Raw genomic sequence first — 27,889 nt, 5'->3', positions numbered from 1 at the left:
CTGCCACGTTTTTACAAACTAAAGACGGCAGTGCGCATTAAATTACCGTCCAGGTCGATAAATGCGTTGTTGTATATACCTACTGAATTTATTATCTGAGGTGCGCTTTTAAAAGGCAGCATGAACTTCGGGAAACCCTGACTTTATGTTGTCAATGAACTGTCATACTAACTGACATCGAACGTGAAGACTCCATGCACAGTTGCTCTGCAAGGCGCTTTAAGCACAGACTTGGTGCGTTCCGATTACCAGACTCCGGTTCTTCCTCTCTCTTCAGCAGCGTCTGCCGGGCTAGCGCGTTATTGGAGAGGCGGGGGATTTGACAAGCGCCATACGTTCACTTGGCGCCTGAGCCACTCGGTCAGTCGTCGAATCATCCGCCAAGTCGAAGTCATTGCAGGGGGCTCGTCGTTCCAGTCTCCGTCGGCAATTCGAAGTGTTGATCTGAAAGCTACACACTGCATAACTACAAACTTACCAGGAAACTTCTGGGTAAAAAGCCATGGATTCATCCGAAGAAACGCAGTCCTTTTCAGAAGAAGCCCGCACTCCACTGGAAATGAAGAAAGGCATGTCCATATTTATCGATGTAAGTGGGAGAAAGAGGGTATTGTTGTTGTGTCGGAAATATGGGCACCTTTATATTGCTGCTTTGAAACTTTTGGTTTTGAAAACGTTTTAACGTAGAAACCTAATGTGTGGTTAAACAAGTGCAGTGTCATCCGAGGGGTTATAGAAGTAGCAATATTCTTGAAAGTCGTCAGTATTTTGCAGCTGCAGTGGCTGGCAGCAATATAGAAATAAGCCCTGCATTTATTGACATTACATTTTATCTCAGATGTGTAGATAACGCATTGGGGCCGTGGTTCGTTGACAGCAAAAAGAACGCAGTGTAGTTTACTCGAAATTAACCTAAAGCTGCATGTTATTGCCCTGCAGAAAAATACGCTCAAAAGCAATTAAAACGAGCGCTGAGCCGCCAGAAATAAAAACGACAAACAAAGCCATTGCTATTATCAGGTATAAAGGTTGTTGCTAATTACTTTCGGAAATAAATCGTTCGAAAAAAATCTGCGCGACTTTGGCTTCAGAATATCTTGGCAGCTCAGGGGTGTATGTGCCCACAGGTGTTCAGAAACGGCTATGAGATTGTAGGACGGATTACAAATAAACGCTATTTGTGTAAACACAAATGAAAGCTGCTGTTTTTTAACGGGAACCTATACTTCTTGTATGAATTATCCATTTTAAAAACTACGTCTTTTCCGCTGTTTTAGCAAATGGGATAAAAACAAACCAGGCAGCGGTATTAACGGTGTGCTAATATTACGAAGTGTACATCTAATGATGTACTGCTTTTTAAAATACATAGCCGGTGTCCCTTTTAATAATTCTAAGTTTCTTGACAACCCGATTAACAAAAATCGGCATTTTTTCTTAATCTTTTATATCCTATTAAATTAACCTGGGGTGGAGGATTGTCGATGTGTAGTGTAGAGAAAGGAAAAAAGACATTTACATCTGACGGATACACGATAGAGAACGAGGTGTGTGGAGAGCTGGTGCGGCACTCACAGTGCACCCATTTGCATCTCTCCCCGCAGACGTGTGTGCGGGCGACTCCGTGTTGGCTCCACATGACTGAATGTGGGGGTCTGCACGATCGTTTCTTGACGCCCTGTCCAGGGCTGGTACCAACCTCGTAGCGGGTTAAAATCGTTCATTTAGATTATCCAGGTTTGACCGATTATGGATGAAATTTGCTACGTAGAGGGGAAAAAAGAATCCGCTGCTGCTGGACTATCTTTCTACGTAACGTACATACTCTAAATATCACCCTGACGATTTTTAATTTAAATAACAGCAGTAACTCTAGTGCAGTTCAGTGGTTATAGCCGTTGCATCACAGCGGCAAGAAAGTCTGATTACTGTACAAAGACCAGTTTTTCTTAGTGTGTAGGTTGAATGTTCTCCCCGTGGGAGCTGCATTTTTCTCTGTGTATCCAGTTTTTCCGCCCACGTCGCAGAGAAGTGCTGGTCAGGTTAACTACCGAATCTACATCGGCTTGGAGTGAGCTGTGTGTGTGTGCTCGTGATTATACTTTGGAAATAACTGGTGCCCCATTCCAGATTGGTTCCTGCCTTTCACATGATGCTTTAAGAATAGCCTTCACCCCTCAGGACCTTGAACTTCAAAATGTAATGTAATGGATGGATGGATTCTGCATAGGTGCTGCTTAAATCCTACAAAAAGACAGTTTACCCCACATGTAATAAAGAGCACAATGTCGGACAGGAGTGGGTGTTGCTAGTAAATGCTAGACAAATAATTTTCTTTTAGAATAAAGAGGAATGTGTGCTAACTCCACATAATATCTCAATAACTCCAACACCCAAAAACAGCTAGCCTGAAAGCCATCCCAGGAGTTACAGCAGACTTGTGCTTAAATCCAGCTCCTGTCTGTAACAGTATTTGTAATAACGTAATGTTCACTGATTGCATTTGGCACCTGTATGCCTGTAACATTGTAATCCCAGCTTCTGTTTCTGTGATGACAATAAGACATTTGTTGCATTCCTGCAAACAGTACATCGTATGGTGTAGAATTAATTTGGCTTTAGAATGTGTAATGTGCCTCTTCTCATTTTTATTGTAGCACCTTCTAGAAAGCCCTGAGATGCATGAGCACACAATGATTGTTTTATAATTTATATAATGAAAGAGAAAATAAACTCCAGAAGAGGCTTTGTTTCCTTATAAGGGTTAAAATACACAGCTACATAGCATGGCACTTAAGTAAAAAGTAGCTGGGTGCATTTCTTGTTTGAGGCTGTATTTTTTTGTAAACTGGACAGAATATTTGTAATTCAGTAATTAGTACACTAATTCAGAAAAGCTAGAATACCATAAAAGCAAATCTCATTAATGCTGTTCAACATATTGAAACCAGAATCACCCTAGTTTTAAGAATGACAAAATGGTCCTTGTTTAATAATAGAAGTGCATAGGCTGATGGCTGCAGGCAACTGCATGGATGATCGCCCAGATAATACTTGTGGTTTATGGGCATGTGAGAGGTGTAAGGACATCAGGGACTCCTGGGCAAAAGTGTGTTTGTGGATCTCATTACCACTGATTGAGGTTAATCACATTTGACATTTGCTGAGCACCTGCCTGTGTAACAGTGGGTCTCAGTCTTAGTCCTGGGTGCTACTGTGGCTGCAGGATTTTGTTCCAACCAACTTTTGTTTTTAATTGGACTTCTTGTCTAATTAAGCAAGCTGTTATTTTCCCAGTTACTCTGCTTTAGGGTCAAACTAAGTTTGGTCATTTTTTATTAGATCGTGACAATGTTAAATGGGGATAATTAGTGTTTTTTTCTTACTATATTATGATTTTTGTCATGATTTACATTCTTCTTTTCCAGATATGCTGGTTATTCAATTCATTGTTTACTAGTTAGCACTTTAAAATATCATAGCTCAATAGCTTTCATGGACAGCAGAGTCCAGTTCAAGTGATGTAAAAATGGTATTATGTTATGTACTGTTGTTAGTTATTGAAGATCTGTGACTAACTGTTGTTCAGGTTTGTTAAACGTAACATTTTTGAAAGAAGTACCCGATACAGAGTTGAAATCTCTGCTGAAATCTCAAGGTAAAAACATGTTATGTTTTATGTATGTACACCCACACCATATGACAACTGAGTGTAGCACCTCATCGATCAGTTAATGGCTTCCAGAACAGTGGTCATGACAGAGTAAAGCTTGCACAGTGTCTCTAGTTTTCCTAAGGTAACAGGATCACTTTATTTTTTTCCTATTGCAATAAGAGAAAATGGCAAGAATGAAAATGCTTTTGTGAAATATAAATAGTCACATTTCATTAATGCAGGAGTTTCTGACCCTCTGGATCAAGGCCCATGGGCTTGTTAACCCTAGAACTGTGGTTTAGAAGGTTGCCATACAGTATTTGAATGCAGAATTTGGTCATGATGGGTTGCCTACTTGATTTATAGCTCCACTTGATATTTATGATCATATCACAATTAAGAACCTATGTTTTTTCTATTTGTGCTCGATTCACCAATTGGGAGCCCATCACACACGCAGACATTCACTGTTCTTTCGCCATGGGGGGATCCCCCCTTGGTGTTTTGTGACACAATAAAGGTTGATCTGTGATGCCAAGATTAGACAAACAACATGGCTTAATAACTTGAGTCTGCCCACGGTTCATTTATTTTTGAGGCAAAGTAGCTTTGGTGGATGTGATGGTAGTGTACGTGCCTACTGGTTTGTTGGTAAGGTAAATGGCTGAACCCTCAGTTTTTCAGACAATATAAATAATATGTTAAAATGTTTAAGCAAACATTTTCAAAAAAGAATCTGGTAATAAACAACTTGTTATAGTTGTTTCTTATAGTGTCCATCAATGATTCTGTTACTAACACTGCTGGCTAGTTTTTGGTGTGAATTTATTCAGTATTTTGACCCTGACTGTGAAAGGTGCAATCAGCATCCAGCCTTTTATGGCGATATGCATCTAGATTCTGACTCTACTGGTCATCTGTTATTGCTTTATTGTCTGACACCTTTAGGTTTTAATAACCTTCATTAACACCTCACCTTCTTTAGTGTTGAGCCAGATGGAAACCCATGCCTTAATGCCATATTTACCAGAATTAACTCATCATCTAATTTTAAGAAAATTGAAAAATCATACACCACCCTCCATTTCTACAGTAAATGGCTTAGGACTGCACTGTAATATATTTTTCTTCCTCAGTCTACGTTCTGATTTTTCATTTTTTTGATGAGAAGTTGAGAATATTGGTTAAGACATTATTAAAAAAAACATATCTGCATTGGTTTTTGCTTAGATACCCCAGTTTACCTCACATATTCCAAAACTAAGTTACTTAACATTTTTAATAATGCTTTCCAAAGTACACTCAATTAAAATTTAAAAGATGTTATATGAACATGTTTCTTCTTAAATCAATGAGTGCATCGAGCATGCAGTAAATAAATCAAGATTGCATGTCACAACTGCCAATATAGCATAACAATCTGATGAATATAAAACTGGAAAATCAATCATGAAAATATTTACTTGTCAAACTAACCACAGTAAGGAACCTGATATGTGACAACCTTCAAAGGGCCTGGAGTGAGATCATTTCAGACTCTGCTGGCCATGTAATACATGGGATGGAAAAAAAAAAAAAAAGAGTTCTGCTCTCAGTAGTACTGAAAAATATGGGTTGAAAAATTTAACTGTGTGCAGAGAGCATCACAATTGTTTATTTAATCTAAAGTATTATTTATGTGTATATATTAACATATTTTTTGCCAAAAAGTGACCTTATTTGTTCATCTGTATGTCATTTCCAACAAATCTATTTCTATTATTCATTTTATATTGAAAAAAGGAAAATGTCAAATTTAGCACATGTATAGTTTTTGTAAACAAATTATATTGCTAACATATACAGGAAATTCGATAGAAATGAGTATTCTAATATGCATCAAGCAATGTTTTATACGTAATCCTATTAAAGTACTTAACACTAGAATTACCAGAGCCTACGAAAAAACTCGTAATTCCGTCCCACCTTAAATCGCTTCTTAAATCCCTTCACACCTCTCCGCCAGCGCCCTTTGTCTTCTAAATGTGCTGATAAAGAGAAGATTGGAGCAGCCAGCTATTCCATCCCCCCACCAATTTAGAACGTGCACGAACTTCTCTCAGCTCATGCCTTGATTGAGTATCTGGGAGTGAAGTGGAGTTTTAGAGTGGAAATAATAGATCGTTGTTTGGAACGTTCCGTTTCTACAGTAATCTGTGTCAACACATTGTTAAAACAGAAACGTTTTTTTATATTATAGTAGTAGATGACAAAATGTAGGCATAAACTATATAATGTATGAAGCCTGAAGTCCAAATAGCAAAGAAACATTTTCACAAGAATAACACAATTGCACTTTTATTCAAAAATATAACTGCAGAAACAAAAAGCCGTCTTAACATGCGACATTGACAGCAGATTATGGTAACTGCCTCTGTGGTTCAATAGACTCAGCCCCCGCTTGGGAATCAAGAGGTCACGAGTTCGATCCTGCGCCTCTCCATTTTGAGAAGTAAACTGCTCTTAGTCTTACTGTTTTAGAATAAAAGCATACATTTGATTTCAGTCTGTAACAGCCGGTGCAATTTATGATCCTTGTAAAGGTTAGCTTTTTTTAATTCACTTTTCATTCTCTCAGTCGCGTTCAGAATCAATCCATACAACCCCATCTGACACAGCTGTTTTCACTAAAGACGCGCTATAGCTCTGCAGTGTACCAAGATGCATACTAGCGTCAAATTCAAGTGCACTTTTTCCATCGCCTTTTCCTGTAAGAAGCAATGTACACACTTCTCTCTATGCTGTGGTTTCTATTACACAGCTGAAAGAAAGAGATAATACATGTGAAAATATCCAGCATACAGCAACATGCCAGGACTGGCAGGAACACTCAATAAAACTGAATAAAAAGAAAATCAAGTGACGGTGAGATAAGAAGAAGGCAGCTTCGCCAGCGTCTGTGTGTCAGAACCGGGTGGGGGGGGGCGTTAGTATGCATCGTGGTACAACACAGAGCTATAGCGCGTCTGTATTCTGTTTCTTTTGTACTCCGGGGCATGCAGAGGAGAGAATAGTAAAGAGCAGTAAGTTCGACACTATATGCAATCATCAGACTCTCCCCATCTGCCCGTTGTTTTGTTATACTTTTCAATACTTTTTATACTGCTCAAACGGGCATGCTCAAAAAATACACGTGTAATGCCACGAAAAGTGCACGCAGACACTTCATTTCGCAAACAAAACAAGTGCACTTTTATTCAAAACTACCTGTATAACCAAGAAAAAGAAAGCAAGTTACAGTAGGCGATTGATACGACAGCTTGCATGGTGCAATGCTAAGAAGTGCAGATTTTCATTCCGTGCTATATAAAATCATCACATTCAAATATTAACAGTTCCCACACACCCAAGGACCGTCCTTCCTACATTTACGACACGTGTACTTGTTGCCGTGTACACACCTCTCTGTGCTATGGTTTCTATTACACTGAATGAGCACCTGACACTGTACTTTCTTCCCTGCATCAGAGAATTTCCAGTTCCTGCATAAATTCACACCCGATCTGACGCTGTTCGTTTTCAAATAATATTGCATTAGTGCGATTATATTTTCACATATATTGTCTCTTTCTTTCAGGTGTGTAATAGAAACCACAGCATAGAGAGAAGTGTGTACATTGCTTCTTACAGGAAAAGGTGATGGAAAAAGTGCACTTGAATAAAAGTGCACTTTTGTTATACTTTTACACCAATATATGTTCCTGTGTTTGAACGACACGGGCAGATGGGGAGTGTCTGATGATTGCATATAGCGCCGAAGTTACTGGTCTTTACCATTCTCTCCTCTGCATGTCCTGGAGTACAAAAGAAACAGCATACAGCAACATGCAGGGACTGGCAGGAACACTCAATAAAACTGAATAAAAAGAAAAGCAAGTGACGGTGAGACACGAAGAAGGCAGCTTCGCCAGCGTTTGTGTGTCAGAACCCGGGGATGGGGAGGGGGGTTTGGTGTTAGTATGCATCGTGGTACACTGCAGAGCTATAGCGCGTCTTTAGTGAAAACAGCCGTGTCAGATGGGGTTGTATGGATTGATTCTGAACGCGACTGAGAGAATGAAAAGTGAATTAAAAAAAAAAAGCTAACCTTTACAAGGATCATAAATTGCACCGGCTGTTACAGACTGAAATCAAATGTATGCTTTTATTCTAAAACAGTAAGACTAAGAGCAGTTTACTTCTCAAAACAGAGAGGTGCAGGATCGAACTCGTGACCTCTTGATTCCCAAGCAGGGGCTGAGTCTATTGAACCACAGAGGCAGTTACAATAAACTGCTGTCAATGTCGCATGTTAAGACGGCTTTTTGTTTCTGCAGTTATATTTTTGAATAAAAGCGCAATTGTGTTATTCTTGTGAAAATGTTTCTTTGCTATTTGGACTTCAGGCTTCATACAGTATAGTTTATGCCTACATTTTGTCATCTACTACTAGAATATAAAAAACGTTTCTGTTTTAACAATGTGTTGACACAGATTACTGTAGAAACGGAACAGACATGAAATGCGTGTGTTCCAAACAACGATCTATTATTTCCACTCTAAAACTCCACTTCACTCCCAGATACTCAATCAAGGCATGAGCTGAGAGAAGTTCGTGCACGCTCTAAATTGGTGGGGGGATGGAATAGCCGGCTGCTCCTAGCTTCTCTTTATCAGCACATTTAGAAGACAGAGGACACTGGCGGAGAGGTGTGAAGGGATTTAAGAAGCAGTTTAAGGTGGGACGGAATTACTAGTTTTTTCGTAGGCTCTGGTAATTCTAGTGTTAAGGTGCATCAGGAGTTATGACCATGTCTTCATTCTGGCCTACTGTGATTAGGTTGTTTGTACTACATGGACACATTTATGATTTGGGACTGATGTCACCAAGAATACATCTGGCGATCGTTAAATAAAATTGTTAAATTGTCAGATTTAATCAAGTGAACAAAACTGACCAATTAATGGCTTGTCACAACCCACCATATCTTTATTACTTATGTTAAAACCATAGAATGAGAAATAAAAATTTGTGTAAATGTTCTTGTGGTCAAGGACATCCAAGAAGTAGTCATACGAAGGGAGTATCCTACTGATCACTTACCTCTACACGATTTACAGTTTTCATTTTTTACTTTATTGTCATGGTTTTCCACACAATCTGCCATATAAATACATATAATCCTCTCACTTTAAAAGAAAAAAAAATAAGTAAAAGTTCAGGTCATCTCTGATATACCTGCATCTAGTATCTTAGATGATATTTAAAAGACACCCCATAACAGAAAAGTTGTGAATTAATATTTCTTTTTGGAAACAACCAACATCTCTTGTTTTGCTGTATTTTCTGTTACAATGATTTCTATTTCTTTTTAGCTAAGGTTTATATATTTATTTATTTCTGAACATTTAAAAAGATACATGTTGTTATGTATGTGTTGCAAGCAGCTACACCTTTTTCATAACATTTTGCAAATCTACAAGGGTGAGTCAAAAATGATCTGCACTCCGGTTATATTAAAACTTCAGTTGGCAGCACTGTCTTATCAGCTGTTTCTGTACGAGGTCCCAGTCTCCCCAGTCACTGCTGTGCCGGTGTGAACGTGTTCCGTCAGATCATTTGTAACTATGGTGCGAGGAACAATGGCTGCTCCACTTGTGATTTGCACAAAAGAAGAGCAACATGCAGTGATTAGTTTTTTTGTGGTCTGAGGGTGTAGAACAACAACAACAACAACATTTATTGATATAGCACATTTTCATACAAAAAATAGCTAAAAGTGCTTTACACAATGAAAAAAAAGAAAAACAAAAGACAAAATAAGAAATTAAAATAAGACAACATTTGTTAACATAGAAAAGGAGTAAGCTCTGTTGGCCAGGGTGGACAGAAAAAACAAAAAAAACTCCAGACAGCTGGAGAAAAAAAAAAAAAATCTGTAGGAGTTCCAGGCCACGGGACCGCCCAGTCCCCTCTGGGCATTCTGCCTAACATGAATGAAATAGTCCTCTTTGTAGTTAGGGTTCTCACGGAGTCACTTGATGTTGATGGTCATACAGACTTCTGGCTTTTAATCCATCCATCATTGTTGGAACATGACGGTGCTTTCAGTAGATGGTGGTGGCACAAGCCACCACCAAAATGACACCGGAAAAGAAGACTTTGTGCGCAGTATGGAGAAAGAGTTTTGCCAAGAAGAAGTGTTTATGAATGGATAGAGAAGTTCAAGGAAGGTCACACAAGTGTCAGCCATGAAGAAGGAGCTGGACGTGTCCACGTCCACGACTGATGACAACATTGAGTGTGCATGTGAAATGAATCTGTTGAATAGACGAGTGACAGTAGATGATGTGGTAAATCATTTGCAAATCAGCCATGGCTCTGCCTATGCAATAATCCACGACACACTTGGGTTTCAAAAGAAACCCTACGAGGATGAAGATGATGAAGAGGTGAAGACAGCAGTGAATTTGTGGCTTGCAGCTCAGACTAAAACATTTTGTAATGAAGGAATACAAAAGCTTGTTGACAGATGGACAAAGTGTATTGAAAAGCAGGGAGATTATGTTGAAAAATGATGTATTTGTCTTTTCTGAAAGATAATTAAAATAAATTCTTCAGCCAGAGTGCGAATATTTTTTGACTCACCCTATTATATAAGCACTCTGAACCTGTCTTAAATAAAAAAGCTCTATATAAGAATAAAAAACTAGGTTCAAGATAAGAACAAGAAGAACTAAATATATACCATAAAATATTGTATAATGCTCTCCTAAAACAACTACTCAACACACCATACATTGTGTATGCTCAAATATAATATATAATGGAGACACTGTACACGGTGAAAATACATCAATGGGCTCTGTAATATGTTATTTGTAGACATAGCTAAAACAATTCAAAACATCTATTTTAGCCCAACAATTAATACCAAATATACCTCCTGTGACAACTGTAGGGGCATGCCAACCACCCATCCTGACATAGACAGACACAAGAGGCACACTTACAAAAGCTCATGCTTTTTATTTTTTTTTCTTCCAATTCAGCACAGCACACAGTGCTTCAATCACCACAATAGCTAAGTCCCTTCTTTCTTTACTTCTTTTTTATTTTCTGACGCCCTCACTCCTCCACTTGCAAGCTCTGTCCTCTGCTTCCCGACTTCGGCTCCCTGAATAGAGTGAGGTGGCCCCTTTTATGTTGTACCCAGATGTGCTCCAGGTGCTCATTGATGACCTTCCTGCAGCACTTACTGGTGTGGTAGAAGTGCTGAATGGGCACCCGGAAGCACTCTGGATGTACCTGGTTCCTGATCCAGCACCGTTTCCTGGTGTGGCAGTAGTGCTGCAGTCAATGGCTCCGTAATCATCCGGGCACCCCCGGCGGTGGCCATGGGCCACCCATGGGTTGAGCTTCTAAGCTCCAGGCTCGTGGCCCTGATGCAATCCAGGGGGGCTGCTGTCTAGTGTCCCAGAGAAGGTATTGCATCTCTCCTGGTCCTTCCTTTCTCCAGCGTCCCAGTGTGGCAAGGTCCCCGATCGTCTGCCACACTCTGTAATCTTCCATCATCGTTTTAGTTTTTGTTTTTCAATAAAGATCCAGTACTTGCTGACATTAGCACTGAATTCTTACTGTAACACAAATACATACAGTATATACCATGAAAAAATATACAAAGTATGCCAATGCTGGTTGCCACTACAGAAGCTTTAGCAGAGTTGAACTACAGAAAGGAGTACTTAATGCTAAAATGCAGTTCTCAAACATGCATATTGTGGACCACCAGGGGGTGCACCAGCCGCCCCAGCCCTGACACAGAGAGATGTGAGACACAAGTGCAAACATATGCTTTTACTTTTTTTTCTCTTTTCCATGTGGGAAACGTCTTCCTCCATTTCCCACCTGTACAGCATAGTTCAGGCACAAGCACAGTACACCAAACACAGTTCTCTTCTGTTTTTTCTTCCTCTCTCTTTCGCTTTCTTTGCCTTCAGTCCTCCTCCAGCAAGCTTCATCCCTTTCCACCTGACTCTGGCTCTCGGAGTAGTGGCCGCTGGCTCCTTTTATAAGTGTGACAGAAGTGCTGCACCAAAGAGCTCAGTAGTTCTCCAGGTGCCCCCTGGCAGTGACCATGGACCCCAGTAGGGTTGAGCTTCCATGCTACAAACCTGTGGCCCTGCTGCATGCCAGGGGTGCCACAGGGGAGCTAATGGTCTGGACATTACAGGGGCATCCCGGCTTGTCATCCCGGCCAATACCCCCAGGCAGCCAGATGGAGCTCTCCCTGCAGCAAGGAATCATGGATTATGGAGTTTTCTCCTACAAACCTGCTGGATACCCCAGGGGCCAACAGAGGATGCTGCAGGGAGGCCCAGAGAGTCACATGTGCCCTATAACCCGGAAATGCGTCATATGGAAAGCGACAGCGGAAGTGACGTGCTTCCGGGGTGAAGAAGAAGACTTTTTATCTGACCCGGAAATAATAAGGAATCACATAGACTGGGGATTGGGAACACTTCTGGGTCAGGGAATATAAAAGGACTCTGGGAACTCCAGACGAGGAGCTGAGCTGGGTGGAAAGGTGGCAACATATCTGGGAGTGGAGGATTGGTTTATTGAGAATTATTGTAGTGATTAATGAATATTGTGGAGAGGAGGGTGCTTTGTACACTGTTGTTAATAAATAAAGTCAATTATTGGACTTTTATCTGGTGTCTGGCGTCTTGGACAAGGGTTCAAGGGGGCGATAGCGCCCCTATCTGTCACTCTCTCTCTCTCTCTATATATATATATATATATATATATATATATATATATATATATATATATATATATATATATATATATATATATATATATACTGTATATCTTCCAATTATTCAAAAAATTATTCGGACGGCCCGGCGTTTAAAAGAGACCGGCGGTTGTTGGAGACCGGCTATTATTCGCCTCGCAGACGGAATGGTGATGGGTAAATGGGGTTCATTTGGCAGTAAAATACGGTATGGTACCGTATTTACGGTCATAAAATGTAGGCAACAACACCGGATGAACATTTCAGGATTTAATGAAATTATCAGTACAGCAGTACGGTCTTATTAAAGTAGTATACAGTACGGTACTACCGTAAGCATGAAAAACAGGTACGGTAGACGTCAACTTTCTTGCCAATGATGCCACCAGCACTGGCCTGCACCAGTCCGAATTTCTCACGAAAGCACTCATCAGCCCGACAAGTCCCCTGCGGAACATAAGGAAATGCAATAAGCTCCAAACTCACGCATATACGGATTCATTACAACATGAGACTGGATAAGATACCATAAAGTACAGTACTTACCATCTACTCGTCATCTGAATAGGTAATGATTGCTTCGTTATTTACGAGTTCTTCTTCATCTTCCTCTTCTTGTGATGGCAATACAGGTACTCCCATTGCTTGTTGTCGCGCAGTAATCAGTTTTATCAGGATTAACGTGTCGAAGATGGCATTTTCATGTTCTTTCCGCACAGATTTGCACAGAGTCACAGGAGTTTGTAGAGACAGGAACTTTATTCAAACACGGCAAACGAACATTTGCCTTTTTTTCAAAAGTTTAAACATACTCCATGACAAGACAGAGATGACAGTTCCGCCAGGAGCAGAGAATGTCGAGAGAGAGAGAGAGAGAGAAAAGCAAACAGTCAATTCCAAAAACTGCCAGGTGCTGTGCAGGCTTTTAAGTATGAAAGTACTGCTCGAGAGGCTTATCACGGGACAGAGCCGCAAGTAAGGTAAGGAGCAATGTGAAGGTAGTCTGTCAACGTTTTTCAGGCGTTTTCCCATGAACATCTGTGCTCTATGAGGGTGCAATTAGCCCCCCAGCTCACACCCCCTCCCTCAGCTTTATTCACATTTTCGTGTTTCAAACAGGCGTGACAATACGTCTGCGTTAACGTGCTCAGAGCCAGGTCGATGCCTAACTGTAAAACTGTAAGATTGCAAGCCCAAAAACCATCTCATGAGACGAGAGTTTGTATCTTTCTGGTGGTATAACCATTGAAGTGGAGCATGATCAGTCACTAATGTGAAATTTCGACCCCATAAGTAATAACGAAGAGCTTCCACAGCCCATTTAATCACCAAGCATTCTTTCTCAATAGTTGAATAATTGCGTTCCCTAGGAAGCAATTTCCTACTCATATATGTGATAAGGTGCTGTTCAATCAAAAAACAGGACGACGCCTACACCAAATGCACTTCCGTCTGTAGAACAAAATCCTTAGGAAAATCGGGATTCCGCAAAACCGGACAAGAACACAAAACAGTTTTCAAATCACAAAAGGAACGTTCACAAATTTCTGTCCATAAAATAGGGCGGTTTTTCTTGCCTCTAGTAAGTTTTGAAAGAGGAGCAGCCCTATTTGCGAAGTCTGGGATGAATCTTCTGTAATAACCAGCAAGCCCCAGAATAGCACATACCTGTTTCTGCATTTTTGGATGTGGGTAAGCGAGCATCTCTTCCACTTTTCTAAACTGTAGCTGAAGTAAACCCCTGCCCATGCAATAACCCAAATAATGAGTCTTAGATATACCCAATTTGCACTTCTTAGGGTTAGCTGTCAAGCCAGCCTGTCTCAAGCTTTCAAGGACAGCCTGAAAACGTTCTAAATGTGTATGCCAATCATTGCTGAAAATTACGTCATCATCAAGGTATGCCCTGAAATATTCAGAATGAGGATGCAAGATCTGATCCATCATACGCTGGAAAGTTAGAGGTGCCCCACGAAGACCAAACGGGAGTCTCGTAAATTTATAAAGTCCATCAGGAGTCGCAAATGCTGTTTTCTAACAACTGCCAGCCTCTTGAGGTACCTGCCAATAACCTTTTGTGAGATCTAGCATGGAGATATAGGTAGCCTGACCAAGTTTTTCCAACAGTTCATCAACACGGGGCATTGGATAAGCATCAAATTTAGAGACCTTATTCAAGCGCCTGAAATCGATACAGAAAAGAACTGAGCCATCTTGCTTTGGGACTAATATGACCGTACTGCACCAGTCACTTTTACTTTCACGAATTACACCCAACGGCAGCATCTTTTTGACTTCTTCGTGCACAATATTTCTTTGTGCTTCCGGGATCCGAAACAGCCACATCTGTACCCGAACACCGGGTTCAGTAGTGATTTTATGTTCTGCAAGGTTAATCACGCCTGGCAAGTCTGAAAAAAATCAGTGTTCCGTTCAATCAAAGATAACAATTCTGTCTTTTGCGAGTTAGTCAAATCATTACCAATGATTTGACCCACTGCGGGTCATACCATTCCTTCAAGAGATTAACGTGTAAAATCTGAAATGGTTTGCGCCGGCCTGGTATTCTAACCTTGTAATTCACGGGTCCCATACGCTTCTCAATAATGGCAGGGCCCTGCCATTTAGCTGGGAATTTGTACGGGTCAGACGGAATCAGTACCAAAACACGATAACCAGGTTTGAATTCACGGAGCTTACAGCGCCTATTGTAAAGATGTTTTTGAGTTTCCTGCTCACGTTGCTGATGCTCCGCAGCAATAGAAGAAAGCTTAGAAATTCTTTTTTTTTTTTTTAATAATTTTATTGTAATCATTCCATACAAATCAATCAGTTTTTACAAAAAATAGGATTGAGATTGAAAAACAAGTCGACCCCCACCACTGAGAGAGAGAGCATGGCCAACGGGGTAAAACTTATGGCTTGTAAAAATACCTAAATTGATGAGTTTAATAGGCCAATAGAGATGAATGGAGAAGAAAAAGAAATGCAGGGATAATTGCTTCCTCGGTGCTTTAAGAGCTTATTCTAAAATATTATTGATTAGATCAGGCCAGGTTTCGAAAAAAATTTTGTACAGATCCACTAACTGAATATTTGATTTTTTTCCAATTTCAAATAGTATTAAGCATCAGTTTCCTACTGACTTAAAAGAGGAGAGTTAGGATTCTTCCAGTTTAGCAAAATAAGTTTGCGTGCCAAAAGTATAGCAATTTGTTTGTCTTTCTCCACTTTAAACCCATCTGGAAGAACACCAAACACAGCTGTTAATGGGTTAGGAGGGATTGTGACAACAAGGCTGTCTGAAAGGCACTTAAAAATTTTGATCCAAAATGATGTTAATTTGGTGCAGGCCCAAAACATCTGACCCATTGAGGCTGGGACTTGATTGAAAATTTGATGATGTTTTAGGTCATATTTATGCAGAAATATAGAAAATTCTAAAGGGTTCACAAATTTTCAAGCACACCTTTTTAAGCATAAAATATAATCTTCAGCAATCTTAAAGTATTAAGGTAATAAATACAGGGAATGGTGTTAGAAAGGATAAGCATAGTAAGTCTTAATAACAATAACAATAAACCAAGGGTAGATGTTAAACAGTCTCCTTTAGGGTAGTGAAAAAAAAAGTTAATTTCTTCCACACACACGTCTATAACTGTAATTAAAACATAAACAGAAAGTGTCCGAGTAATGAAAAGGATGTATAATTATAATACCTGTATAATACCCGTATCATTACAAGTGGAGCAGACAGCAGGTTATATATCCTTACCATGCCATGACAGGATGTGACTCACTATTGTGTTTCAGAATAGTGTCAGGATCAGCTTTCTTAGTTTCTTTTCTGCTTCCTCCTTGTTGGAGAAGACGTAGTATTGGCCTTGAACATCCACTTTTAGTTTGGCAGGGTACAAAAGGCTGTATTTGATATCGGTTTGCCGTAGCCGCTGTTTAATGTTGTAGAAGGCTGCACGTTTAGCAGCTGTTGCAGGAGAGAAATCGGGGAAAATACGAATGTGGTTATTTTCAAATATAATCTCTTGCTTGTACCGGAGGAGTGCCATCACATCTATCTTACATAATAATCTCTCGAAGCGGATAATAAAAGACCTAGGTCTAAAGTTATTTGATCCGTGTATGCGATAAGCTGCTGCTGTCTTGGTATCTGATTTAAAGTCCTCTCCAATTATTTTAGAGAATAGTTCAGTTGCGAATTTCACTGGGTTTGGACTTTCACGATTCTTAGGTAGACCTTCGATTCTAATATTCTTCCTTCTGCTTCCATCTTCCAGAGCAGCAAGTCTTTTGCATTTGGAAGTGGCAGCTGTTGCTTTTCCATCAGCGGTGGATGCTAGATTTTCGGCTGTTTCAATTCGAGATGTGAATGTCTGCTTAACATCCTCCAGCTGATCGGCAAGTGTGCTCAGTTTAGACACGTTTTCCTGAATGTGCTCCTCAATTTTATCCAGCAGACCTTTAAAGGCCACCTCAAAGTGAATAAATACACGTTTCTCCAAGTCTTTATTATCCTGTCGCAGCTCTTGCAGCTCCCGCTGCAGCTTCTCACTTGCCTTCAAACTTTTCTTTATATCATTCTTTATCTCTTTCTTGAGCTCAGCGATCATCACCTTCAGTTCAGACAGATCATTTCTGCTTTCGTGCACCGTAGGTGAAACAGCGGGCTCTATTACAGCCGATGTTCCCGGCTCGTGTGGAGTAGGTGAAAGCGTGGACTGCTAGGCCTTTTCCAGTTTCAAATGATCTTCTCCAATCGTCGAGCTATCTTGACCTGCATCACTCGCACATTCGCTCCTCATTTCGCTCTCAACTGGAGACGATGCAGCGGACTGTGGTCCCAAGGAGTCTGGGCTTTCGCCCATCTGTTCCAGGTCAGTCTGTGAAAGGCCGTACCTTGAGCTTGAACTTGGACTTGTCGGTCTGGGCTTGGATGTAGCTTTAGTTTTCTTTTCCATTTCTTTCTGAGCCCCTTTCTTGAAGCCCATGTTTATATATATTGCATATATTGTAGTAGAACCCCTGGGTTGGATAAATACAGGATATCTCAGGATAATAAGGAAATAATATAAAAAAATAACTGCTGCTAATGGAGATCTGCTCAGGCGTCCATCTCACACAATGGACGAGACCAAATCTAAATTCTGTCTTGCAATGAGATTACCTGATCTGCAAAGCTCGGTCCATGATCTATTGTCTCATTTCCTATCCATTCCTCTCATACAACATCCAGGATGCCTCATGGGCGCCTGCCAAATAACAACTCGAATGGACTCAACCCAGTGGACGCCTGCGGCGATTCCCACACTGCAAACAACAAGAGGCAGGACAGAGTCCCAAGATGTGGGATCATCATGAGCGACTCGCCTGATCATCTGTTTTAAAGTCTTGTTAAATCGTTCAGTCAAACCATTTGTCTGTGGATGGTAAGAAGTTGTACTCAATTTCTTAATAGCAAAGCTGTCACATAATCGTTTCATGACACAAGAAGTAAAATGTGTACCCTGATCAGTTAAAATTTCTCCAGAGATGCCAATACAAGTAAAAATCTCGCACAGAGCTTTGGGTACAGTGGAGGTGTTAGCCTTTTTCAAAGCAGCCACCTCTGGATATCATGTTGCATAGTCAACCAACACCAGCATATATTGATACCCATTTTTAGTCTTAGGCAAAGTGCCTAAAATATTTAATCCCACCCGCTGAAAGGGGACTTCCAAAATAGGCATAGGACAAAAGGGAACCCATGGGGGTTTATAAGCGGAGACGATTTGGCAGTCAGGACATGAAGTACAGAACCGTTCAACATCTTTTATACATTATCTACATAAATACTGTATTCAGCCAATAAAATCATTTTGATAACCAATCTCTGGTCTTAGCAGCCCCCAGGTGCCCTCCTAAGATGTGAGAGTGGGCCAGCTGCAAAAGAATTTCCCTATGTACTTCAGGTACAACTAGTTGTTCAATAAATTCCCCTCTGAAAAGGCAATTTTTCTAGAAAGTGTGGGGTTTTCAAGCCCCTGGATTCTCGCTCTTGGTAATAGGAGTCATTAGCAGAGCAAGCCTGTTTAAATGCATATTCTGAGTTATCAGCATGCTAAAGGCGCCCAAAATCCGACTGCTCGCTAGTGCTCGTTTTGTGTTCTGAGGCATTTGCAAGCTGAGAAGATATAGATGGGCCTGCCTGCCACTCTGGGAAAGTGGGGGGTGTCTCCCTCAGTCTCGCTGGGGAGATCGGGTTCAGTATTTAATTGGGGCCTAGATCTTCCCTGACCGCCACCAGTTCTTCATCTCCCCCCCCAACTAAGCTTAACAGGGGATTTGACGACTGGTGCCTGACATTCAGGAAATTAGTCTAGGAAAAAGGGCATTCCTTCTGCCTATCAGTAATGGCCATGGGCAGATGAAAATTTAAAGTGGCAACCCTTATAAGTCAAAGGAAGAAGCAATATCTGATAGTCTTTAACATCTCCATGCACACAACGTATCGTTACAGTCTCAGTGTTACTATGGCATCCGTTGTCAACACAGTCCCTTTTGACAACACAAAGGTCACTGCCTGACCTGATGAATAGGGAATACAGGAGCAACAAATCTCGGCCAATCCAATTTCCATCGAATGAGCTGGAGACAAGCGACATTCCATTGCCAAATGACCGGGTTGATCACACGGAAACATCTTCCTTCAGCACCACTTCCGAAATATCCGAAATATCCGCGGCGATGTCCACGGCCTCCTTGACCTCCTCCTGTCTCTCCAGATATGGGCACCACATCAATAACTGGATCCCCTGGAGGCCTTTCTGACGACATTTGATTGTCAGGTCCTGAAGCCCGTTGATGTTCTATTCTCCATTCAAAGCAACGAGTATTCTCTGGGTGATCTCTCTTAGGTTGTAAAACAGCATACGGAGCACCAGATCCACCGCTTTTTCTCCAAGGTCTGAGAATCTTTTAAGAGTTTGGCCACAGTCATTAATGATTCAACATTATGACGAAGAAACTCATCTCTGAGAACTGCAGGTATACCAATACTATATTCATGACAACTTTTGTCACAATTTGTTCCATCTTGTGTACCTCAAACCAGCAATGTACTTTATGAATCAAATCTTGTATCTGTGCGCGGATGGAACCGTCCATGTTTAGTCTCTAGTCATTAAGTGCAAAACCTTTAGCCAAAAAGGTCGTAGTCTTACGTAAAACAACCTGCCGCTTCCAGAAATCATAATTGCAGAGCTTATCGCGAGGGACATTCCATAAGGAAAGTAAGGCATCCCTAGACAAATAAATGGACGTTGATAATGGCCTAGTTTCGTTTGTCCCATCCCAACAAAGTTGCCACTTGCTCAAAAGCTTAAAGAAACATCTCTGGATCGTTGGAAGGACCCATCTTCGTCAGTACATTCTTAGAATTTTCAGGAAGAGGAGGAACCGGATCATCTTCCGTATTGTGAGGAAGCGGGACATTCTGAGCGATTTGAAATAACTCCTCGGCATCCATCTGTGCAACCACTTCTGGTACCAATTGTCACGCTTGGGTCACAGATTTGCACAGAAACACAGGAGGTTATAGAGACAGGAACTTTATTCAAACACTGCAAATGAACATTTGCCTCTTTTTCAAATGACTAAACGTGCTCCATGACAAGACAGAGATGACAGTTCCGCCAGGGGCAGAGAATGTCAGAGAGAGACAGAGAAAAGCAAACAATCAATTCTAAAAACTGACAGGTGCTGTACAGACTTTTAAGTATGCAGAGTACCGCACGAGAGGCTTATCATGCGACAGAGCCGCAAGTAAGGTAAGGAGCAATGTGAAGGTATTCTGTTAACGTTTTTCAGGGGTTTTCCCAGGAACGTCTGTATTCTCTGAGGGTACGATCAGCCCCCCAGCTCACACCCCCAAACAAGACAGGCTATACCAGCTCTCCCAAAATGGTAGAGAAACTCAATTGCTATTTCACTTGTTTAAACTCAATATGGTGGAGGAATTCACTGAAACACTGTTATTACATCTTAAATATATACCTGTACTTCTCCATCTATGGCAGCTGTGCCTAGCACAAGCAAGGCATGATTCAGTGGTACATCATATAAAGCGTACCAAATAATCTAAAAACAACTAACTTCCCATATTGCTATTACAAGTCCAATTATGGAACTGGAATCTAAGTATAAATACACTCTAGAATTTGTATTATCTTATTCCTGATTTTAGTTGAAGAAATTTACAAACAAACAAAGAAGTAAATAAATAAAGATTTGTCACATATAAAATTAATATAATTTCAACTAATTTTCTTAAACTCCTTGGCTGGTGAGGGTTGTGGTGGCAACAAGCCAGGCAGATCATTCCTGCTCTTCTTGGGGAACTCCCAGGAATTCCCAAGCCACTTGAGATACAGTATATAATCCTTCTATTGTGCCCAGGAACTGCTGTAGTGTCTTTGCCAAGTAGGATGTACCCAGAGCAGCTTTAGAGGGAGCTGCCTGAGTGGCATCCTTATGACATTTATGATTATTTATAGATCTTTGCAGAAGGTTTAAAAGGACACAGTCTTCACACCTATGTTATACTTTACTTGTGTAGCCTTTGCAATATTCTAGCTCCCTCTGCGTCTACTTTATTAGGTACACCTGCTCATTAACACAATATATCCTAACGAGCCAAACAGCCAAACGTGATTACAGTTCTATACAGCATGCAGGCATGGTCAAAATTTTATTTGTTATTAATCCAAAATTTACAGTGGGTAAAATGTGATCTCAGTGACTTTGACCATGGTATGATTGTAAGCACCATACATGGTGGGTGGTTGCAAAGGCACAGAAACATATACATTCTTAGGATTTTCACACACTACAATTTGTAAAATATACAGAGAATGATGCAATAAATAAAACACATTGAGGACCCAGTAATTCTGTTGACAAAAACAACTTGTCAATGAAAGACATCAGAGGAGAGGAGTGGTTAAAAGGGCATCTCTGAATGCTCAATGTTACATCACTACATTAAATATATTTTTTGAGGTGGCTATTGGGATTTTTAGTTTTTTGGGATCCCTTTTGTTATTAAAAAAAAAAATTACATTATATGATGATTCCGTATTTCACTGACACTACAATTTATCAGCAAAGCTTCAGACCTGGGGGGTTTCAACTTTTGCAGGGTGGCAGGGCACAATATGAAACTGAAAAAAGCTACTGATATCAGAGAATACCTTTGCCATGAAGGGGTGTACGTGGTCTGTAACAATCTTTAGGTCGGTGGTATGTGTCAAAGTAACATCTGCATGAATGGCAGGACCCAAGGTTTCCTAGCAGGACATTGCCCAGAGCATTACACAGCCTTCTTCCCATTAAGCATTTTGCTTTCATGTCTTCACCAAGTAAACAAATGACACACACTTGACTGTGAACATAATGTAAAAGATACCATGATTCATCAGACCAGGCCACCTTCTTCCATTGCTCCATGGTCTAATTTTGACACTCACAGAAGTGGACAAGGGTCAGGATTGGCACTCTGACCGGTCTGTGGCTATGCTGCCCCATATGCAGCAGGCTGTGATGTACTGTGTGTAATGACACCTTTTTCTCATAGCCTGCATTAAATTTTTCAGTAACTGTTCTGTGGGATCGGACCAGATGGGCTAGCCTTTGCTTTCTACGCACATCAGTGATGCTTGCACACCTATGACTCTGTCGCTGGTTCATCGGTTGTCATTCCTTGGACCACTTTTGATTAGTGCTAACCAATGTATGCTAGGAACATTACATAAGACCTGCTGTTTTGGAAATGCTCTGGCCCAGTCATCTGTGCATCACAATTTGGCCCTGTCAAAGTCACTAAGGTACTTACACTTGTCAATTTTTTCCTGCTTTAAATCAAATCACCTTCAAGAACTGACTGTTCACTTGATGCCTAATATATCCCACACCTTAACAGGTGCAATTTTAAAGTTGTAATCAATGCTATTCACTTCACCTGTCAGTGATTTTAATGTTGTGGCTAATTGATGTATAGGGTGGTCCAGATCTAATTATGCAACTTTTAATGCAATGCAGGAAAACAATACAAGACAAAAGAATTGTTTGAAATATCTTGTAATAAACGAAAATAGACAAACATTGAGTTAATTCACTGATTTTCCATGTAATATCACACTTGTCCTCCATTCAGTTGGATACAGGCTCGGAGTAATAAACTTAATAAGTTATAGCATAATGAAAATTGCATAATTAGATCTGGACCACCCTGTATTTGCACTCTTTTCTGTTCTCACTTTCCACTTATTCCCATTAACACCCCCTCTCCTCTGTTTTTAATACGGAATTGAATGCCTTACAAAAAAGACAGCATATCAGTTCCTCTCTTATGCCAGGTTAGAATGGTGAAATCCTCTATGTTTTTTACCGTCCCCAAATTCCTGGTATTTTGGCTCCTTGTAAAGACTCAAACAGCAAATTATTAAAAGGGTAGATAAGGGGAACCCTTCTTAACCATTTCTCTAGTTTTATCTTTCTACTCAGTTTCTTTTAACAGTTTCCTTTATAATTTTTATACTCTTGATACATTTCATTCCTGTCAAAGGTATATGTATGAGTTAATATTCAACTTTCTCAAATGTTTTTTTCATGTCCAGATTTTATAAAGACAAGGTCCTGTTTTCTTTCTTTTGTGGGTTGCATAACGTCTCTCAGTGTACAGTACATACTGTAGATATTCAAATGCTTTTCTTCTGGGATTGGCATATTCTAGGCTGAATTAATACCTGTTAAATAGGCAGGGGAATATTAGCCTTGCAAATTTCTATAAAGAAGCAAAATGTAATTTCTAATTATGAGGGAACTAAAGTCATAATTCTGCAGATTTTTAAATTTTATATTTCCTTTTTCACCAGAAATTCTTCTTGTTTTAATTAGTTTAAACTATGGATAGGAGAGCATTTGCAACTGCTTACTCTTAAGATGACCGCTATGTGGCTAATTTGCTCATGAAAACCACTGGAAGAACCAAGTACCCTTGGATAGCAGAGTGATAGAGCCGTGAATGATGTCATTAAAGGTATAACAGAAATAATATAAAACATAAAAAAGTAAATTTAGAAGAATCCAAACATAAGAAAAATAATGTAAACAATATAAACTTTGTTTTAAATATCTGTAGATCCTGACACTGGCAGAGTGGTGTCACAAACGTCCAGTTATTCATTTCTCATTTCTTCTGCTTCTTAGGTAAACATCCAAAAATTTAACCCCATCAACAAAAGTACCTAGGGTCTGTGTGCAATCTGCTTGACTTACTGTAGTGAAAAATTAGTCAAGTCTAAGTTATGGGAAAAATATATACAGTATTTTTTTATGTAAGGGGGGTTCACATTGTAAAATTTGAACATACAATGTTTCCATAAGCGATGTTGTTATGCTGAAGGTGAGTTCTCCACCATATTCTTTTAAACTCAAGAACTGCCTACAAAGAAACATTAATCAATTCGTTCTAAATTTCTCCAACCTCATTAGTATCTGAGAAAACGAAAGTGAGTCAGTAGCACTGGTGAATATTATCATAATGCCACACGAGAAGTGTTGGTGTTAAATGTCTTTTACTGCAGATGATCTGTATGATTATAAGGTGCATTTTGCAGTTATAGGATGTCACTCATGTTATTTTATATTAGCCTCGTTTAACAAAATTAATTAACAGTTTTTATTAATATTATTAAACACATACCTATGGTTAAAATACAATGTATTTGCATTCAACACAATTTCTAGCATAAATCAACAGTATGGCATTACTCAAATTGATAGAAAGCTTATGATAATCAAACTCTACTCAGTTAAAATGGTCTTTGAGGTTGATGTCTTACTAATGAAATTCTTCATGTATGTACTTAAACATAGGGATTGTTTTAAAATAATTACTGCAAAGCTTTCTTTTAAGTCAGCGAAGGTCAGAACACTGTTATTTAATTTACTTTAATATTTGTAAATAAATTCTTTTAGCATGTTTTTTCCTGTTTGGGAATATCTGATAAGGGAGCACTGCTGAGCTACAGCACTCAGCCCAGACCAGCTGTCTTTTGCGTGGAGTCTGGATAGAAAATGTATTTTTGATCAGTTGTTACATTTTCCATGCTTCTGGAGATTTTGATATCACCTCTGAAGAAAATCCATTCACAAATTAGCAAACTCAAATTAAAAATTAAATTAATTGGCTACCAAACAAGTAACCAATAAAATAATGCACATTGGAAGATAAAGGGATACATGAAAAAATAGCAAGTACCCAGCAAATCCACTCACAAGAGCTTGGAGCCACCATGTAGTCTGCCTAATATGTAACTATTGGCATGTCCATACTATGGAGAATTCTTAAAATAATTTGCAAGTTTGGGAGGGATTTTTTTTGTAACTTCTTATTATTTTGCATAAGACAGAACTACAAACATTGCTTTACAAACTTTTCCTGCTTGCTTAGGAGTTTGTTTGGTTCCTAGTTCCATTTTCCAGACTGCTCAATGAAGCTCGTTTGGTTAGAATGTTTCTGTTTCTGTGTATGTCCTGGGAAGGTATTCTTTCTGTTTGTTTTGATAGCAAATAATATTATAATATATGAAATTTTAAAATTTCCATTTTCCAGCAAGCATTGTAATTTCTTTAAAGGTTCTTTTTTTTGTTGCTAGTATTTTTATAATAAGTATTAGGAAATTATGCCAAGTCTTCTAACTTTGTGAGGACTTGCCTGAGTTCTTAAACAACAGTTGTCATATTTTAAATAACATTCACAATGACATTTTCTTTTGAGCTTTGATTTCGGTTTTCTGAATCAAATTTTTTTTTGCCGAACTCAGGAAACTGAATAAACATTGAGTTATGTTTCAGTAATACTTTTTTATTTTATTGGTGTTATTTCTTAAATTAATTCTATTTATATTATTTATCAGTTTAAAACTCCCATGTGCTTCCACTTCTACTGACCAGATTAATTAATTTCTAAACCAAGGCAAAAAAAACTGGTTATATTCTTCTAAAATTGCATGAACACTGGAGAATTTATATCTGTTTCTATGATATCAGATTTTTATTTTTTGGATTTTGCAAATGCTGGGCTCCCCATAACCCTAACATTAAAAATAACCCCTCTGTTCATAATTACCCCTGTATTTTGAATAGGGACAATCCCTCGCTCCATACTAAGGTTAACATTAGGGCCCTGATGTTAAAAATAAACTGGGGCTTCCGAGTGATCCTTCCATTATTGGGAGGGATATCCCCTCACTTAGTCTTAAGATTAATATTAGTGGGGGGAACCCTGAGGTTAAAAATAATCATAGGGCAGATAGGTATTCCTGCAATATAGATAGGGATAACCACTTATCCAACTCTGAGGTTGAGATCTGTGGGATGGATATCGGCAGGATGAGCCCTAATGTTAATAAGATCTCTGGGGGTTTAGAGGATTCTCACAATATTTTCATAAATTTACAATTTAACCCTGATATTGAGATATTTTGGGGAAATATTATTGAGAATATTTTGAATTGTAAAAAATGAAGGTATGATTTAGGGAATTTTCTGCTGGGGGTGGAGGAGGAGGGGAGTTTAATCTTAAAATCTGAAAGTCCGGATGAGCAACAGAGAAGGAGATTATTGTAGAAATGGATGATGGAATGGAGGTTGGAGTCGGGGGATTATTTGGAATTGGAAGGATTAATAAGGGATATGGATAGGATACAACAATGGTTCATAGAGAAGGAACACAGGGATGGACAGGAGGGGGAGAGATATGGGAGACATGCATTGGTAGAATGTGAACAGGAGGAACAGGAAAGGAATAGTAGAGGGAGGAGTAGACAACGGGAGAAGGTGTTGCCTATGATATTTACCTTTTCTGTACAGGCACGAATTGTAGTGAGAGTGCTACGGGAGAACATTTTGAAAGTCCAAATACAAGATGAAGACTTGAGGGATTGGAAACTAGTGGCAGTGTTTCACAAGAATAAAATATTGAGGGCCTCCTGCACAAAAAAGAAATAAATGTGCATGGGTAATCCTATTTGAAAATAAAAAAAATATTAAGTATCCCTTTACTGTAAAGGAGTTGCCAATCTTTCAGGATCTTAATAAAAACTCCACTAATTGTATTTATGGGATACAATGCAGGAAGTGTAAGAGGATATATATAGGCGAAAAAAAAATTCTATCAAAGCAAGATTCATACAACACCTTCGACTAATAGAAAATCAAACCAAGCAAACAGAATTATACAAGCATTTTGGACAGTCAGAACATTTACCTATATTTTTTGGTATAGAACAACAAACTTATTGGAACACAAATTATAGGTTAAAAAAAGAGATGGAGTGGATTAAGGCCTTAGGAACAGTATATCAAAATGGCCTTAATGAAAAGTATTAAGTGTTTAGCACTAGAATTAAATCGCTTCTCACCTCTCTCTTTCTGCCTTTTGTCCTGTAAATGTGTAGATAAGTAGCAAACAGCAAGCAGTCTGCTATCGCATCCCACCACCCGGCACAGTTTTCTCAGCTGAAGTCTGTTTACCTGCGTGTCAGTTGCTTAGAGTTGTATAGAGTGAGACGTCAAGCAAAATGACACCTTTTATAAACACTATATCGTTATTTGGAACACTTGCATTTAATGTGTGTTCCGTGTCTGCAGCAATCTATGTAAACACATCGTTAAAACAGAAACGTTTTTCATGTTTTAGTAATAATTGACAAAATGTAGACATGAAGTGTATAATGTGTGAAGCCTGAATTCCAAATATCAAAGAAACACTTTCACAAAAGGTACAAATATTACAGAACAAGCTTCTATTCAAGAATATAACTGCAGAAAAACAACCCGCGTTAGGGTGTGACATTGACACACATTTGCTGTGAGCGCCTTGGTGGTGCAATGGTATCAGCTGTTGACTGGTAATCTAAACGTCATAGGTTTGATCCTGGACGAGTCTCTTTTGAAAAGTGAGCTGCACGTATTCTTACTATTTTAGAATAAAAACATACATTTGATTCCAGTTTGTAACAGCCGGTGTAATTTATGATACTTGTTAAGGTTAGCTTTGGTTTTTTTTCTATTTAGTTTTATTCTCTCAGCTGTGTTCACGATCCCAAACCCCCTCCCCTGCTGCCGCATTTGACACTGCTGTTTTCACATAGACGTACTATAACAGAGGTAAACCGTCCTTTGTATGTAAGAGCCAGATTGATCTTGCTTTTATGTAAGTAACATATAAATGTTAATGTTCTGGGCACGTGCACCGTCCTTACATACACCGTCCTTTGTATGTAAAAGCCAGTCATGATTTGAGTTTACCTCTGTTATAGCACGTCTATGTGAAAACAGCAGTGTTAAATGCGGC

At 39.4% G+C, this 27,889-nt stretch overlaps 1 protein-coding gene across 2 annotated transcripts in view; it reads left to right on the top strand.

Annotated features, from left to right (window-relative positions):
* The first annotated feature begins 91 nt into the window (after positions 1–91).
* The window catches only part of necab1 (N-terminal EF-hand calcium binding protein 1), a 524,092-nt gene continuing 496,294 nt past the window's right edge, over positions 92–27,889 (top strand). The window contains exon 1 of one of the 2 annotated variants that reach the window (XM_039737164.1): positions 92–589. In XM_039737164.1, the coding sequence (XP_039593098.1) occupies positions 503–589 (87 nt within the window). In that variant the 5' untranslated portion in view covers positions 92–502. The remainder of the gene's footprint in view (positions 590–27,889) is intronic. The other variant, XM_039737163.1, reaches the window with a different exon arrangement.

This window comes from Polypterus senegalus, chromosome 15 (genome assembly GCF_016835505.1).
Source record: "Polypterus senegalus isolate Bchr_013 chromosome 15, ASM1683550v1, whole genome shotgun sequence".
In the NCBI taxonomy this organism is placed as follows: Eukaryota; Metazoa; Chordata; class Cladistia; order Polypteriformes; family Polypteridae; genus Polypterus; species Polypterus senegalus.
Note: the sequence above shows the minus strand (reverse complement) of the source record. Positions and strands in the feature narration are given on the sequence as shown.